Raw genomic sequence first — 17,637 nt, forward strand, 5'->3', positions numbered from 1 at the left:
TACTGCCGGGGTCTTGTTTCGACTTAGGTCTTTCAGTGCTCTGTCAAACTCTTCACGCATTATCATATCTCCCATTTCATTTTCATCTATATCCTCTTCCATTTCCATAATATTGGTCTCAAGTACCTCGCCTTTGTATAGACCCTCTACATACTCCTTCCTCCTTTCTGCTTTCCCTTCTTTGCTTAGAGCTGGGTTTCCGTCTGAGCTCTTGATATTCATACAAGTGGTTCTCTTTTCTCCAAAGGTCTCTTTAATTTTCCTGTAGGCAGTATCTATCTTACCCCTAGTGAGATATGCCTCTACATCCTTACATTTGTCCTCTAGCCATCCCTGCTTAGCCATTTTGCACTTCCTGTCGATCTCATTTTTGAGACGTTTGTATTCCTTTTTGCCTGCTTCATTTACTGCATTTTTATATTTTCTCCTTTCATCAATTAAATTCAATATTTCTTCTGCCACCCAAGGATTTCTACTAGCCCTCGTCTTTTTATGTACTTGATCCTCTGTTGCCTTCACTACTTCATCTCTCAAAGCCATACGTACTTCTTCTACTGTATTTATTCCCAATTCTTGTCAGTTATTCCCTTATGCTCTCCCTGAAACTCTGTACAACCTCTGGTTTAGTCAGCTTATCCAGTTCCCATCTCCTTAAATTCCCACTTTTTTGCAGTTTCCTCAGTTTTAATCTACAGTTCATGGTGTTGATGGAGTCTCTAACAGAATTTTTAATTGTTGTTCTAATTTAATAAGTGGAGTCCTTAGTGATATATGTAATGCTTCGCTGGCACTGGGAATTTTTTCAGAGAGATTGACATTCTCAATTGTCAAACCTCTTCATAAGAAAGGGATCAAGAGTAACTTAAATGATTATAGACAAATCTCATTGCTGACTTCATTTTGTAAAATATTCGAAAAAGTTTGGTATTCAAGAGTTGTCTCACATTTAAGTGAAAGTAATTTACTCAGCATGTCATAGTTCGGATTCCAGAAGGGTTACTCGACTGACAATGCTATCTACATATTTATCCATCAAATAGTAGAAGCCCTAAATAACAAATTATCGCCATTTGGTATTTTTTGTTATCTTTCCAAGGCGTTTGACTGTGTGGATCATGTTACACTCTTAGAAAAACTCAGGTTTTTGGAATTGAAGGCTACACACACAACTGGTTTGAATCATACTTAACGAACAGAAAGCAAAACGTTGTGATGAATAACTCAAATAATGTTGGGAGGGTGGTAAATTCTAGTGAATGGAGAGTTATCACAAAGGGAATCCCACACGGTTCAGTTTCGGGTCCTCTGCTGTTCCTTATTCATGTGTATGACCTCTCACTTAACTTTCAGCAAGCAGAACTAGTACTTTTTGCAGATGACACGAGTGTTATAATAAATCACATTCCAGAAAAAGCAGCTGAAGATATTGTTAAGGATGTCTTTCAAAGAATTATTAAGTGGTTCTCACAAAATGGACTCTCCCTTAGTTTTGAAAAACTCACTATATCCAGTTCTGTACACTAAACAGAGTCATACCAACAATTAATGTAGCATATGAACAGGGCTCAGTTAACAGGGTTGATTTCTCCATATTTTTGGGTGTTCACATTGATAAAAACTTGAACTGGAAGAAGCATATTACTGAGCTTCTCAAACAATGAAGTCCAGCTTCTTTTGATCTTCATATAATCGATAGTCTTTGTAATAAACAGATCAGCCTCCTAACGTACTTTGCATATTTCCACTCAATAATGTCTTGTGGAATAGTTTTCTGGGGTAACTCGCCACTTAGACAAAGTACTGATTGCACAAAAGATAGCAGTGAGAATAATTAGTGGTGTTCACCCAAGGATGTCATGTAAGCACCTATTCAAGGAGTTCGGTATTTTAACTGCACCATCAGAGTACATATATTCGCTAATGAAATTCTTAAATAACCTATCTCAATTCGCGAAGAACAATGATGTTCATACATACAACACTAGAGGGGAAAATGACCTTTACCACCCGTTATTGAAGCTGTCAGATGCCCAAAAGGGGTACATTATTCACCAACAAAAATCATTGATCATTTGCCCATCAAAAATCTTTGATCATTTGTCTGGCAGGTAGCAGATCAAGTTTTAAATCTAGCTTTAAACCATTTCTTTTGGACAATTCCTTCTATTCCATGGACGAGTTTCTGTTTCAGAACTGGTAAAAAAAATTGTACCTCTAAATGTAGTTGCATATGTAGAACTAAAAATTTCAATAATATTAATATTAGCACTATTCATATGTGTATATATATATCTTGTAATCTCACTTGTTCCACATCATATCGATAAAATAATCGTGAAAATGATCTACGGAACATGACATTACTAAACTACGCCATCAAAATGCTCCATGACGCTTGTATCTGGAATCAGGTGGTGTTGAATAGACTCATTGAGTAAACTCAGAGTGTTAAGACCGGAAGGGTTAGTTCCAGGATATAAATATCAGCTGCACCAGTGGTGAACAGGCGCTGGCCACTTTGCCGCTTGCTGCAGGGCAGACTCAAAGTGAATTTGGCTTTGTTCTGCCTTGGTCTGGGACTGCTTATTTTGTATTCGCAGCTTCCACCATATCTGATGGAACGTTCAGTATCCGCCACCTGTGACCCGTACAGTACCCGAGGCAAGGTCGGCTTCTTTGAGTTTTAGTTACGAAGCCTGGACTTTGGACAATTTATTGTACAGTTCTATTCCTTGGTAGAAAATATTGTTCTGAATTTTATGATGTGAAATGTGTTTTCCGACCACCTTCTAAGATTAAGGCCCTGTTGGCGCCAGTAAAAGATGATCTTGGTTTGCGTAAGGCTGGAGTCTATCATATTCCTTGCAGTTGTGGCATGTCATATATTAGTCAGACAATCAGGACTATGGAAGACCGGTGTACTGGAACATAAGCGTCAGACACGCTTACAACAGCCGAGCAAATCCGTTATTGCAGAACATTGCCGTGACACCGGTCATCCTATGGAATACAACAACACGAAGATTCTGGGTTGCACATCCAGCTATTGGGATAGTGTTATTAAGGAAGCTATTGAAATCAGACTATCAAGCAACCTTATTAACAGAGATGGTGGATTTTGTTTAAATGCTGCTTGGAATCCGGCTCCGTCTCTCATAAAAAAACAGAGGGACAGAATTAGTGTTACCTCACCTGTTGATTAATAGTAACTATCGATATTTCTGATGTTGGTTATCTTTGGTTCTGTTGACACTTGCTCTGTGTGTGGTGTCTTCCTTGTTTCTCCTCTGTGAACCGAGGTATTAAATTTGCTTGCACATTTTTTCTTCCTTCCATTTGTGCCTTGAGAATGGCAAGGTGTGCTCCTGTCGAAATATCGGCGGTGTTCGACGACGTCACCCGGCAGCAAACCCGTAAGTTATTTGAACATTCGATTCGCCGGGAAAAGTTAAGGTCTCACGAGTGGTGAATGTACTGGCATGGTGTGATGCGGGAATCGCCTCCGCCTGCTACTGTGCAGCGAGCATTACCTGACGCATGGCGTGTGCCGCGCAGGTGACGGACATGCGGCAGTGGGCGGTGCGCTTTCTGCTGGGGTTGATGGCGTGGGCGGCATGGGCGGCGCCGGCTGTGGGCGGCGGGCTGCTCTTCCCTCGGGACTCGGAGTCCCGCGAGCTGCGCTCCCTGGACGGCGTCTGGAGCTTCCGCCTGGACCCCGGCACGCAGGGTTACGACGACGCCTGGTACTCCGCCGATCTCAGCCAGGTACGCCTCGACACGTGTTGCCAGCAAACTGGATGCCAACTGCACTCACGTCGATACGTCTTGAATCCTCAGTCGATAATGTGACAACATATCTGGCCTTGATCTCCTTAAGAAGCTTCCACGCCAAAGACACTAAATCCATCAGCATGCAGCAGAAAGTAAGGTCACATCCATTAATTCAGTTTAAAATGGGGAGAGGGGTACGGCAAAATCTCACCAAATGTCATTTAAATGGGGGGCAATCAAGTTATATTCATGTGGGTTGCTGGCCATGTTGGTTTGCCTGGGAATGACGCTGCTGATGCTGCAGCCAAGGCCGCCGTCCATCTCGGTCGGCCCGCCTCTTACACTGTTCCCTCGCAAGATATTTGTACTTTCCTCTATCAGCGTATCGCGTCACTTTGGCATGGCCATTGGTGCTCCCTTCATGGGAACAAACTCAGAGAAGTGAAACCTCTCCGAACAGCCTGGTCGACTTTCTCCGTGCCGTCTCGCCGTGAGGAAGTAATGTTGGCTCGGTTGCGAATAGGGCACTGTTGCTTTAGTCACCGCCACTTGTTGAATGGCGACCCTGCACCGAGCTCTCCTTTCTGCAGCCCGACATTTCCTGATCCTCTGCCCCTATTTTAGCCACTTACGTTTCAGTGTTGGGCAGCCGCCCGCTTTGCCAGACATTTTAGCAGATGACGTGCGAGCTGTGGCTTGCGTTTAAGTTTCTAAAAAGCAGTAATATGGCAAAAGAGATTTGATTTCTACCTGGTGACTCCGGTTTCTTGTCGACGTCTTTTAGATACTCTTCCGTAACGTCTTGATGTTTTAGATTTGTTTTTTCTTCCTTTTTGTATTGGACCTCGCAACGGTTTTTTCCCCTCGCGGTCCCAGCATTCTCTGGTTCTTTACTGGGCGTTCATGACCTTAGATGTTTTGCGCCCAAAACCCCACACAAAAAAATGCGGGGAAATGAAAATCTCATGTCAACTTATTAGTTCAGAGAATTTACGTTATTATAACTAACATTTTATTTTATATAATTAATCTTGAGCATAGACAGTACTATAGTGTCCACCAATCTTTATGGGCTCTCTAACCTGAGTACTTTACACGTGTGCACGCCTGGGATTCCCAGATATGGAATAAGTGCCGTGATTTCATTCGGTTAGTTCCCTTCCGCGCTGGTCGAAATCAATGCATGTTAGTTAGTGAGTCAATTGCGATATTCTGCAGCGCGTATAAGGCCGATGTTATTGTGTTCGAAATGAATTTATATCAAAACTTCGACAAAGCTTATGTAACACAGCACACCGGCAAGTCGAAACAAATTCACCAGCAAGAAGCTGATCTTTTGTGGAAGAAAGCTAAGCTGAAGTTCACTGACAAGAACTATCTTACCGATCACGTAAATCAGTAGATTGGAAAGCTACGTAATCATGTGGTTCAAAGGAAAGTACAAACGGTGTTGTTTTTCATCTGCAAAATAAGTCAAGGTCCAATGACGTCTAATGTATGTATTACATCAAAAAATGCCAATTATTTCGCTACCCGTCAAAACGATTAATACTATTGTCGCGGAGCCTTCTTTTCTAGCTGTCTCTGCCTATCTGTCTGAATACTAGTCAGGATTGACATGTTTAAAATAAAATGTTTTTAATCACGTGTTAAAAACACTCTTCAAAACACTTACTAAATCTAGGCACTATATTTTTTTCTGTAAAATTAGAGGCACAAACGATAATTACCTTTAAGGTGGACTACAAGAGTTTTTTTTATTAATTGTCTTGAAAGCCGCCAAACAGCAGAGCATATCCATTCCTATAACGGATAACATTTTGCTTTACGGAATTAATTCCGAACAACCTAATAGGTATTTTAGTGGTATGAAAAAAAGCCACGAAAACATGAAATAAATTTAATTATTTAAGAATTATAGGGTAAACCCCACGTGTGGGGAAGAGGGGGACACTAAATCTCATCAAATTTCACTAAGGGGGGACGGGGCGTCCCAATAAAAACAAAAACTCACGTATTTAATGGACGTAAGCTATACTCGTCTATTACTCATTTTTTAAAAAAATACCGTTCCAGAAACGGAAATAATTAACACTAAACCTATAGATCACTTAATACATAGCGCATATAAACACTCTGGACAAAAAATTTGTCGCCCTGGGGTGACTTTACGCCAATACCGTGTAACATTGCCTCTAGGTTGCGTAATACCCTCATTTCACCGAGGAAGGAAGTCTACAATTTTTTTCAGCTACGCCGTATGCAGCTGACGCCATGGATTGATGATTACATCCCGCAGTGCTACCACATTGCATTGATCGCTACGTTCCACACGTTAATTCTAGACATTTCATATGTTAGTAACATCAGCTGATTTATCGGGCTAGTGGAGGTGCGATGCTGTGCCGTAGTGTTTATCAAACTAGGAATGTATGCATGTGGGCCCGCGAACATGTCTGTTATCTTGGAAGATAGGAGTGTTCTTGGCATATTCATCGCGTAGATATAGAAAAAAGGACAACACTTAAACGCTGAGAACATTAAGTTAAAATCGGATTCACATTCCCGATAACCTGAATGACTATACCCAAGTGATGATACGACAAACACCCGCAAAACATCACAGCAACACTTACAGTCCAAAATACACCTTCCACACCCCACTTGTTAAAACTCCTCATCTGGCCGTCGGTGCACTTCGCACCTTGCAGTATTTCAAAACAGGCGGACTCGCGACTACTCGAACCACACCACACGTCCATTCCAGATACTATCTAGAGAAGAATTGTTAATTATCTGCCTATAAAGAAGTTTTTGTTAGTCTAATTTTATCTCTTTACTTCCGCAAGGACCGGATATGAAGATGCCTGAAGAATATTCCCTCACTTCACCTTAATAACCTGATTACTCAATTTCCTAAGAAGCTTTTCGAGAGATATTAGGAATTTGCCTTCGAGCGTCTATTACTTAAGATTTTCCAGGAAAATCCTAGTCCTATCTGGACTAGCTACGAGTGTTATTGCAAAGTGGTGAACCCATTTTATTCCCTGGAAGTTGCCCCAGAACGTGAATGTCACTCAGTGATAACGGCATCTGACCTTTGTACTAATGGTAAGAGATGACGAGCACACGTAAAGCGCAACAAAAAAGTGTGAAAGTCGCTCTTAAGTAACGCAATTGAACATAGAACACGAGCGTGAAACTGTTAATCACATACAATGCTATCTCAAACTGTTGCAGATCACACCTCTTATGTAAGATTTGTGCAGGAACAAATTTCTTGCTCGTTTGTTACCTGTTTTGCCTAATAACCTATAAACAATTAGCATGTGTTGCGAATGCAATGGTCCGCAGTTATATAGTCTCAGAAGGAGAACATCTCGGATTGACTACATCAGCTTCAACTCATCCTTCTTGCCCGTTAATCGATTATAAAACGCCATGTGCAGAGTAACCCTCAATTCTAGTTCAAGCACACCATTCTGTGAAACTGCATGAGAATTATAACATGGAGTCAAATACAAACGCCTGAAATTGATAACACCGGGAAAAGGTGTGAGTTACTGAATTTGCGAACTCTAAAGAGACCTTTGGAGAAAAGAGCCACTTGTATGAATATCAAGAGCTCAGATGGAAACCCAGTTCTAAGCAAAGAAGGGACAGCAGAAAGGTGAAAGGAGTATATAGAGGGTCTATACAAGGGTGATGTACTTGAGGACAATATTATGGAAATGGAAGAGGATGTAGATGAACATGAAATGGGAGATACGATACTGCGTGAAGAGTTTGACAGAGCACTGGAAAACCTGAGTCGAAACAAGGCCCCGGGAGTAGACAACAACCATTACAACTACTGACGGCGTTGGGAGAGCCAGTCCTGGCAAAACTCTACCATCTGGTGAGCAAGATGTATGAGATAGGCGAAATACCCTCAGACTTCAAGAAGAATATAATGATTCCAATTCCAAAGAAAGCAGGTGTTTCAGATGTGAAAATTACCGAACTATCAGTTTAATGAGTCACAGCTGCAAAAGACTAACGCGAATTCTTTACAGACGAATGGAAAAACTGGTAGAAGCCGACCTCGGGGTAGATCAGTTTGGATTCCGTAGAAATGTTGGAACACGTGAGGCAATACTGACCTTACGACTTATCTTAGAAGAAAGATTAAGGAAAGGCAAATCTACGTTTCTAGCATTTGTAGACTTAGAGAAAGCTTTTGACAATGTTGACTGGAATACTCTCTTTCAAATACTGAAGGTGGCAGGGGTAAAATACAGGGAGCGAAACGCTATTTACAATTTGCACAGAAACCAGATGGCAGTTATAAGAGTCGAGGGGCATGAAAGGGAAGCAGTGGTTGGGAAGGGAGTGAGACAGAGTTGTAGCCTCTCCCCGATGTTATTCAATCTGTATATTGAGCAAGCAGTAAAGGAAACAAAAGAAAAAATCGAAGTAGGTTTTAGAATCCATGGAGAAGAAATAAAAACTTTGAGGTTCGCCGATGACATTGTAATTCTGTCAGAGACAGCAAAGGACTTGGAAGAGCAGTTGAACGGAATGGACGGTGTCTTGAAAGGAGGATATAAGATGAACATCAACAAAAGCAAAACGAGGATAATTGAATGTAGTCGAATTAAGTCGGGTGATGCTGAGGGAATTACATTAGTAAATGAGACACTTAAAGTAGTAAAGGAGTTTTGCTATTTGGGGAGCAAAATAACTGATGATGGTCGAAGCAGAGAGGATATAAAATGTAGACTGGCAATGGCAAGGAAAGCGTTTCTGAAGAAGAGAAATTTGTTAATACCAAGTACAGATTTAAGTGTCAGGAAGTCGTTTCTGAAAGTATTTGTATGGAGTGTAGCCATGTATGGAAGTGAAACGGACGATAAATAGTTTGGACAAGAAGAGAATAGAAGCTTTCTAAATGTGGTGCTACAGAAGAATGCTGAAGATTAGATAGGTAGATCACATAACTAATGAGGGGGTATTGAATAGAATTGGGGAGAAGAGGGGTTTGTGGCACAGCTTGACAAGAAAAAGGGACCGGTTGGTAGGACATGTTCTGAGGCATCAGGGAATCACAAATTTGCATTGGAGGGCAGCGTGGAGGGTAAAAATCGCATAGGGAGACCAAGATACGAATACACTAAGCAGATTCAGAAGGATGTAGGTTGCAGAAGGTACTGAGAGATGAAGAAGCTTGCACGGAATAGAGTAGCATGGAGAGCTGCATCAAAGCAGTCTCTGGACTCAAGACCACAACAACAACAACATGTACTGTGTATATTTAGCTTGCCCTAGTTAGCAGAATGATCATATATGGTTACTCAACTACTTTCGCTTTCTGAATGAAAAAGGAATGTACTATTACTATGTCTTAGATCTTTTAAATAATAGATACTTTTTGAATGATTCTTTGCATATAAAAAGGAAAAAGTAAATCAGTATATTCACTTGCCACTGATGACATCACATCACAATGCTCACACATGAAAATTATCTTTTACCAACAGTAACAATTTATGCTATTCCGACTGAGTCAACTTTGTGCTTGTAACAGTACTACGAGAAAAGAACAAGATATTACGCTGCAAAATTTGTTTCTAAGATTTTACATTGGAAAATTTGTTTCTGCTGTAGCACGGCCATCGTCTGGTATTGCCTAGTAGCGGCTACTTTGATGGTCAGGCGCACTACATTCGTCTAAATCAGAGGGAGTAAACCTTTTCTACCTATCGCCCGCTTTTGTATCTCTGTTAGAAGTAAAATTACCTAGCTGCCCACCAGTTCCACAGTAATGGGAGTTTTTAAAAGTAGAGAAGTAATTTTACTTCACAAGATGTACAGAGCAGTGTTATAGCGAGTTAAAGCATATAATAAGAATTACTTAGCAAGTATTTTAGGTCAAAATTTTATGAAAATATAATGAAAATGTTTTTAAAGCCCCTACCGTCTCGCGCCCAGGCACCAGACTGACTACAACTAGTCTAAATGGTCAGGTGGGTACTTCATAACAATATATTTATTACAACAGTATGCATTTCTGTGAATAAAACGGAATAAAGCCGCCTTTAAAAATTTTTTTCGTTCTTCCTAACCTCATGTCACAAGCAAACTGTAGAGGTACAATTTCTATAGAAGAAAATTCAACGTCCGCATTGTCTCCGCGTATTCTAATGTCAACAAAAACGAAATTTCTTTCCCAGGTGTCGTCGTATAGCTGTGTGGCTTTGAATCATGCGCCTGACCACAGTGAAAATGGTTAGATATACAGGAAGCAGAATGACATGGTTCCATGCCGGTCACTTCAGTACGAGCACTCAGATTTTGAAGCAATCAGACACAGAATACGGCAAGGTTCTATTTTTGGTCCTCTGTCATTTCTGATATACATTGTCCACTGAATAGTCAGAAGACGGAAATTTTGTTACTTTTACCGACGACACAAAGATATCAATAAAAAAATAGTACGTCCTCTTAGCGAAAAAGCAGCCAACAGGTAGATCAAGGTAAATGGATAGTCATTAAATTTTGAGAAGATACAATACATAAAATTTAGTAATTCTTATAGAACTCCACAATCTATAAAAATAGCTTACTAAGGAAATGCCATAAATAGGAAGTTTTAAGTTTTCAGCCCTAGAGGTAAAATCACGACCTTCACTGGATAACCTGCCGCTTAGAGTTAATGAAGCGCTTTAGTCCGGTAATATTTGTGGCATGCATGGTTACTGATATAAGTGATTTAAAAACTAACAAACTAATTTATTTTGCGTATTTCCCTTCACTAATAAGTTCTGAAATCATTGTTTTGTGAACTCAGTTTACAGTGATAGTGTCTTCAGAATGTGGAAGTGTGTTGTAAGAACTGTATCTAGAGTCAATTGAAGAAATTTCAGCAGAGATATCTTCCAAAAAGGATTAAATTTTGCAAACTGTTTCACAGAACATATCTTTTTTGAAGTACTTTGTGACTGCCACTACCTTTTTTCCCGAAAGGTAATGAGAAACTTGAATATGCAATCGGTACCAAAAACGATCTCTGCAGTGGCTTCAAGAGGTTAACATTAGCACAGAATGAAATCCTATACATAGCGAAACACGCATTCAGTAACAAGGTAATGCATATTAAACACCTTGTAGATAATGTGGTGGAGTTTAAGACCGAATTTAAAAACTTTGTTTGGCAGCTTATTCTACTCGTTTGGAGAGCATGTTCTCAGAATCAATAATACAATGGTCAAAATAAATGTTGCATATTGCTATATTGTCAATACTGGACATAATAGGAAACAAAACTGATTTTGTTCTGTCAGTTACAGTCATAAGGAAACAAAAATAAACAAGATAAACACTTGAGCCGTGGTAGGGGAACAAGGGGGTGACAATGGTAGCACCAAAATTTCTCTTTTAACAGGGTGGCTTTATTGGAGTGAACAGTTACACTAATTCTCAATCTTTCAAATCAGCTTTAGTTCTTTAAGGCAAGCAGCTGCGATTAGTCAAAACAACAAACACCTTTAATACAGTAGCAAAGGGCAAGCTGGGAAGACAATGAAATTTAAATAACAAGTCTCCACAAATATGGCTTCACAGGTAAGATTAAATTTATGATTGTTAAATTTTTTTCTTTTCTGACATCGCAGCAGTAGACAAGATAAAATTAGCTCAGCTAACAAAATACAATTACACCAAAACTCAAATACAAGTTAAAATTTAAAATATACGGTGACAACCGCCAGCTTACAATAGTTCAAAACATTATTCAATCTCATAGGTACGCAGATGTCATTACCAAGGGGAGTGTGTGAATCAACTTGAAGCAACTATAACATGGCATAGACCAAATTACAGATTCGGCAGTCTCTGCAGAGAAGTCGGCAAGAAACGGTAAACAAGTCAGGAAGCGATCACCTCGCCCACATACACACTCGCGCACGGGCACAGAGGAGCCAACCTTAAGCCAGGGAGATAGGACAGGCAGGGAAACAATTCGTCACGGGGCCCACCGAACCACTGGACGGGAACTACCAAAATTCACTCACCTTAAACTTTACGTACGACGCCCGGGCGAGGAAACGGGAAATCGTACGGGCACAGGTCAGCAACTCCAGACAAACACAAAGAATCCCATAAATTCCAAAACATAATTTAATCAATTATCCCCCAAAACCCCAGAACTTGGCACAAGCGAAATTACAGGCCAAAGGTACTCAACAGAGGAGCAAGGAGGGAAAAGGTTAAACAAAGTTCTGCAACGGCACAATAGAACGCCAAGAAAAACACACTAAGTAAGGTACATCACCCCACAGAATGCCGAGAAACACGATCACTGGGGTTTGCCCACGTTTCCGACACAATCATAACAACGAAGATAATCTTCTTAGCCATAGCACGCTGAAACACACAAACAGCACCGAACTTCCGAGGACGGAAAAGTACTCCCCTGTAAACTATATCCGGGAGCAGCACAGCCACAAGCTCCTGGCAAGGCGCGGTCCAGGGAAATCGCCGCGAGAAAGACGATCCAGCACGAGCATCGTCGCCCAGACCTCAGCAAGGAGCAGTCAGACAGGGCAGGAAAGCTGGTAATCAGGCGACGACGTCAACCACCGACCCGGGGAGCAGCAAGTAACACCAGCCCCGGCCACGCGGATGGACCCACCGTCCGACGTAAAAGGCTCGCGGCCAAACTTGACTCACCGCCCACACGCCACCGGGCACAGCGATCGAGAATCGATCGGGAATACCGCCGCCACAGCACAACACTTTTCCGCTTGGTAAACAGAAATAAGAAACAGAAACCATACCACTAAAAACACTGCAGTTTCTTCTCACTGTCATGTTGAGTAGCATACTGTGTAGGAACCAACTGGCCCTCCTCGTACTTGAAGAAATTTTTAAATGCGGTTAGACATACTTCTTACTTAATTGTCCAGACGAGCCATGGTATATTATCCCATTTCTCCACAGCCACCGTAAACATGTAGCTTGATGTTGGGTGTTTTTGCCTGTTGTTTTACGCACGTCTCGGTCCTGCATACCTGTTGTTTTTCTTCTGCGGCCATTTCTGCGGCGATCTTCAACTGATCCTCTCTCTAAAAAGTTGTTTCAGATTTCACTCACAATAACATGCGCTGCGACACCCAGCCTCTGAACCAACCCAACTCTCATAGTGATACACAGCGCAAGTACTGCAACGTTCACAGATGACGCAGTTGCCATGACTGCATATACTACCCCCTAACGGCAGAATCATGGACTGCTTCCGATAGAAGTACATTACAAACAGGCCAAGGTACTGATATCATAACCTATTGCTGGATCACAACGTTCAATATTAAAGATTTAGCAATATGCAACTTGCGTTTTGTCCACTGTATTTCATGCGCTGTGTCACTTACTTGAAATGCACTTGAAGAAAATGGACGTGTTGACTCGTTTGCACACCCCCGAGAACTCTCTCCGAAGGCTACGGAGAATAGGGCTGACGCAAACGCGGACACGCTGTTGCAGACGGGCGCCGTGGTGCAGATGCCGGTGCCGGCCAGCTACAACGACGTGACGCAGGAGGCGGCGCTGCGCGACCACGTGGGGCTGGCCTGGTACGACCGGCGCTTCTTCGCGCCCGCCGCCTGGAGGGAGTCCGGCAGACGCGTCTGGCTGCGCTTCGGCAGCGTCCACTACTTCGCGCAGGTGGTGAGTACCCCTGCCCTCATTAGTGCTTGTGGGGCCGTCGGTTGCCATGTGCAACATGGTTCACGCAGTCTACAGTAAGGCCACTTTTCTTCAGTGGTTCGTCTCCTTAGTCCTGTACTGGTACAGAGTTTTATACACTGAAGAGTCAAAGACACCCGCCTAATATCGTGTAGAGACACGCAGAAGTGCCGCAATACGACGTGGCATAGACTCGACTAATGTCTGAAGTAGTGCTGGAGGGAATTGACGCCATGAATCCTGCAGGGCTGTCCATAAACCCTTAAGAGTACGAGAGGGTGGACATCTCTTCTGAACAACACGTTGCAAGGCATCTCATATATGCTCAATAATGTTCATGTCTGGGGAGTTTGGTGGCCAGTGGAAGTGTTTAAACTCAGAAGAGAGTTCCTGGAGCCACTCTGTAGGAATTCTGGACGTGTGGGGTGTCTCATTGTCCTGCTGGAATTGTCCAATTCCGTCGAAATGCACAATGGAAATGAATGGATGCTTACGTACATGTCACCTGTCAGAGTCGTATCTAAACGTATCAGGGGTCCCATACCACTCCAACTGCACACGCCCCACACCATTACAGAGCCTCCACCAGCTTGAACAGTCCCTTGCTGACACGCAGGATCCATGGAGTCATGAGGTTGTCTCCATACCTGTACACGTCCATTCGCTCGGTTCAATTTGAAACGAGACTCGTCCAACTGGGCAACTTGTTTCCAGTCAGCAACAGTCCATTGTCAGTGTTGACCGTTCCAGGCGAGGTGTAAAGCTTTGTGCAGTGCAGTCATCAAGGATACACGAGCGGGCCTTTGGCTCCGAAATCCCGTATCGACGATGTTCCCTTGAATGGTTCGCAGGCTGACACTTGTTGATGGCCCAGCATTCAAATCTGCACCAATTTCCGGAAGGGCTGCACTTCTGTCATGTTGAACAATTCTCTTCAATTCTCGTTGGTCCCGCTCTTGCAGAATCTTTTTCCGGCCGCAGCGCTGTCGGAGATTCGCTGTTTTACCTGATTCCTGATATTCACGGTACACTCGTGAAAGGGGGAAAATTCCCACTTCATCGCTACCTCGGAGATGCTGTGTCCAATCTCTCGTGCGGCGACTATAACACCACGTTTGGAATCACTTAAATCTCGATAATCTGCCACTGTAGCAGCAGTAACTGAGCTAACAGATGCGCCAGATACTTGTTGTCTTATATGGGCGTTGCCGACCGCAACGCCGTATTCTTTCTGTTTACATAACTCTATATTTGAAAACGCATGCCTATACCAGTTTCTTTGGCGCTTCAGAGTATTATGCTGTGTTTGCGCTGTTTACCCTCGAACCAGTGACGGAACAGCTCATGATTATCGCGGGAACTATCTACACCTCCTTCTTGGAAAATTAATCCCACCATGCACAGTGAGGATACATGTAAGGCGCAAGGCAACCTTTCTCCCTCTGCACCGCTTCTATCCCAGACACAGTGCGCAAGATGAGGCATGCTCCCTACGATGATTCTTGTATGACGTAGTAGTATTCTTCTTTTAGTGCTTCTACATCTACGTTACTACTCTGCAACTCACAATGAAATTCCTGGCAGAGGGTTCATCCGGCCACCTTCAAGCTATTTCTTCACCGGTCCACTCTCGAACAGCGCGGGAAAACGGACTATTAAATCTTTCAGTATCAACTATGACTTCTCTTATTTTACAATGATGATAATTTCTCCCTATGAAGGTTGATTTTCGCTTTCGGCGGAGATGCTGATGATTAAAATTTCACGAACAGATCCTTCGCAACGCCTTTATTTTAATGATTGCCACACCAATTCGTGTAACATATCCGTGGCACTCTCTCCCCTATTTTGTGATAATACAAAACGAGTTAACCTTATTTTAACTTTTTATATGTACTCCGTCAATCTTATCTGATGCGGATCCCACAACGTGTAGCAGTACTCCAGGACGGACAGGTGTATTGTGTTCAAAAATGTGTGTGAATTCTAAGGGGCCAAACTGCTGAGGTCATCGGCTCCTAGACTTAAATACTACTTAAACAAAACTAATCTATGCTAAGAACAACACACACACCCATGCCCGAGGGAGGACTCGAACCTCCGGCGGGAGGGGCCGCGCAGTCCGTTCATGACGACTCAAACCATGCGGCCACGCCGCACGGCACTAGACCTGTCGCATTTCCTAAGTGTTCTGTCAATAAATCGCAGTCTTTGGTTCGCTTTCCCCACAACATTATCTAAGGTAAGTCCGGCAGAATTGGACCACATTTTTTATTCGGCATAAAATTTGTGTGTCTTTTTAAACTTTTTTTGACTTCTGGCTTCATGTTTGCACATCTACATGGATACTCTGTAAATCACATTTAAGTGCCTGGCAGAGGGTTCATCGAACCACCTTCACAATTCTCTATTATTCCAATCTCGTATAGCGCGCGGAAAGAATGAACACCTATATCTTTCCGTACGAGCTCTGATTTCCCTTATTTTATCGTGGTAATCGTTCCTCCCTATGTAGGTCGGTGTCAACAAAATATTTTCGCATTCGGAGGAGAAAGTTGGTGATTAGAATTTCGTGAGAAGATTCCGTCGCAACGAAAAGCGCCTTTCTTTTAATGATTTCCAGCCCAAATCCTGTGTCATTTCTGTGACATTCTCTCCCACATTTCGCGATAATACAAAACGTGCTGCCTTTCTTTGAACTTTTTCGATGTACTCCGTCAGTTCTATCTGGTAAGGATCCCACACCGCGCAGCAATATTCTAAAAGAGGACGGACAAGCGTAGTGTAGGCAGTCTCCTTAGTAGGTCTGTTACATTTTCTAAGTGTCCTGCCAATAAAACGCACCCTTTGGTTAGCCTTCCCCACAACATTTTCTATGTGTTCTTTCCAATTTAAGTTGTTCGTAATTGTAATACCTAGGTATTCAGTTGAATTTACGACTTTTAGATTAGACTGATTTATCGTGTAACCGAAGTTTAACGAGTTCCTTTTAGCACTCATGTACGTGACCTCACACTTTTCGTTATTTAGGGTCAACTGCCACTTTTCGCACCATTCAGATATTTTTTTAAATCGTTTTGCTGGTTGTTTTGATCTTTTGATAACTTTATTAGTCGATGAACGACAGCGTCATCTGCAAACAGCCTAAGACGGCTGCTCAGATTGTCTGCCAAATCGTTTTTATAGATAAGAAACAGCAAAGGGCCTATAGCACTACCTTGGGGAACGCTTGAAATCACTTCTGTTTAACTCGATGACTTTCCGTCCATTACTACGAACTGTGACCTCTCTGACAGGAAATCGCAAATCCAGTCACATAACTGAGTCGATATTCCATAAACGCGCAATTTCACTACAAGCCGCTTGTGTGGTACAGTGTCAAAAGCCATCCGGAAATCCAGGAATACGGAATCTATCTGAAACCCCTTGTCAATAGCACTCAGCACTTCATGTGAATAAAGAGCTAGTTGTGTTTCACAGGAACGATGTTTTCTAAACCCATGTTGACTGTGTGTCAATAGACCGGTTCCTTCGAGGTAATTCATAATGTTCGAACACAATATATGTTCTAAAATCCTGCTGCATATCGACGTTAACGATATGGGCATGTAATTTAAGCATAACATATTATTGAGACACAGCCACATAAAATACGAGAGATATGATAATTGAAAATATACCTGATGAGTCTATCTCATCCTTAGGTGTGTAGATGAGATGGACAGAGTACTGGTAGAGGCGTATCATATAAAAAAATGGCTATACATGAAGAAAAGAGTCAATTAAAACCACATTTATTAACATGTTCAAATGAGTGCACAATCATACTCTTAAATATTTTAGTCCAAAATAATTTTATTAGTTTATTACTATGATTCATTGAATATTGGCTTTTGTAATGAGTTGTTGATTTTATTCAAGCATTAGCCTATCTTTCCCTTACCACAGCAATTACATTTATTGCCAAATGTTCAATAATATTCATGTGTCCACCGTGAACAGGAAACACATTGAATCCAGTCGTCTTTTTTATTAGTTTCATAGTAGGTTTTTTCCACAACCAACACATTTATCTTCATCCTATTAATCAAAGCTATTTTCATAATCTTCTGCAGTATCTTTAATGTTGTAGCATTCGGTATC

General features: G+C 42.0%; 1 protein-coding gene across 2 annotated transcripts in view; it reads left to right on the plus strand.

Annotated features, from left to right (window-relative positions):
- LOC126251195 (beta-glucuronidase-like) overlaps window positions 1-17,637 on the plus strand; it is a 129,027-nt gene that overhangs the window by 18,582 nt on the left and 92,808 nt on the right. For both annotated transcript variants that reach the window (XM_049951620.1, XM_049951621.1), the window contains exons 2-3: window positions 3,556-3,765; window positions 13,294-13,476. In XM_049951620.1, the coding sequence (XP_049807577.1) occupies window positions 3,565-3,765; window positions 13,294-13,476 (384 nt within the window). In that variant the 5' untranslated portion in view covers window positions 3,556-3,564. The remainder of the gene's footprint in view (window positions 1-3,555; window positions 3,766-13,293; window positions 13,477-17,637) is intronic.

The sequence above is a fragment of the Schistocerca nitens genome, chromosome 1 (genome assembly GCF_023898315.1).
Source record: "Schistocerca nitens isolate TAMUIC-IGC-003100 chromosome 1, iqSchNite1.1, whole genome shotgun sequence".
In the NCBI taxonomy this organism is placed as follows: Eukaryota; Metazoa; Arthropoda; class Insecta; order Orthoptera; family Acrididae; genus Schistocerca; species Schistocerca nitens.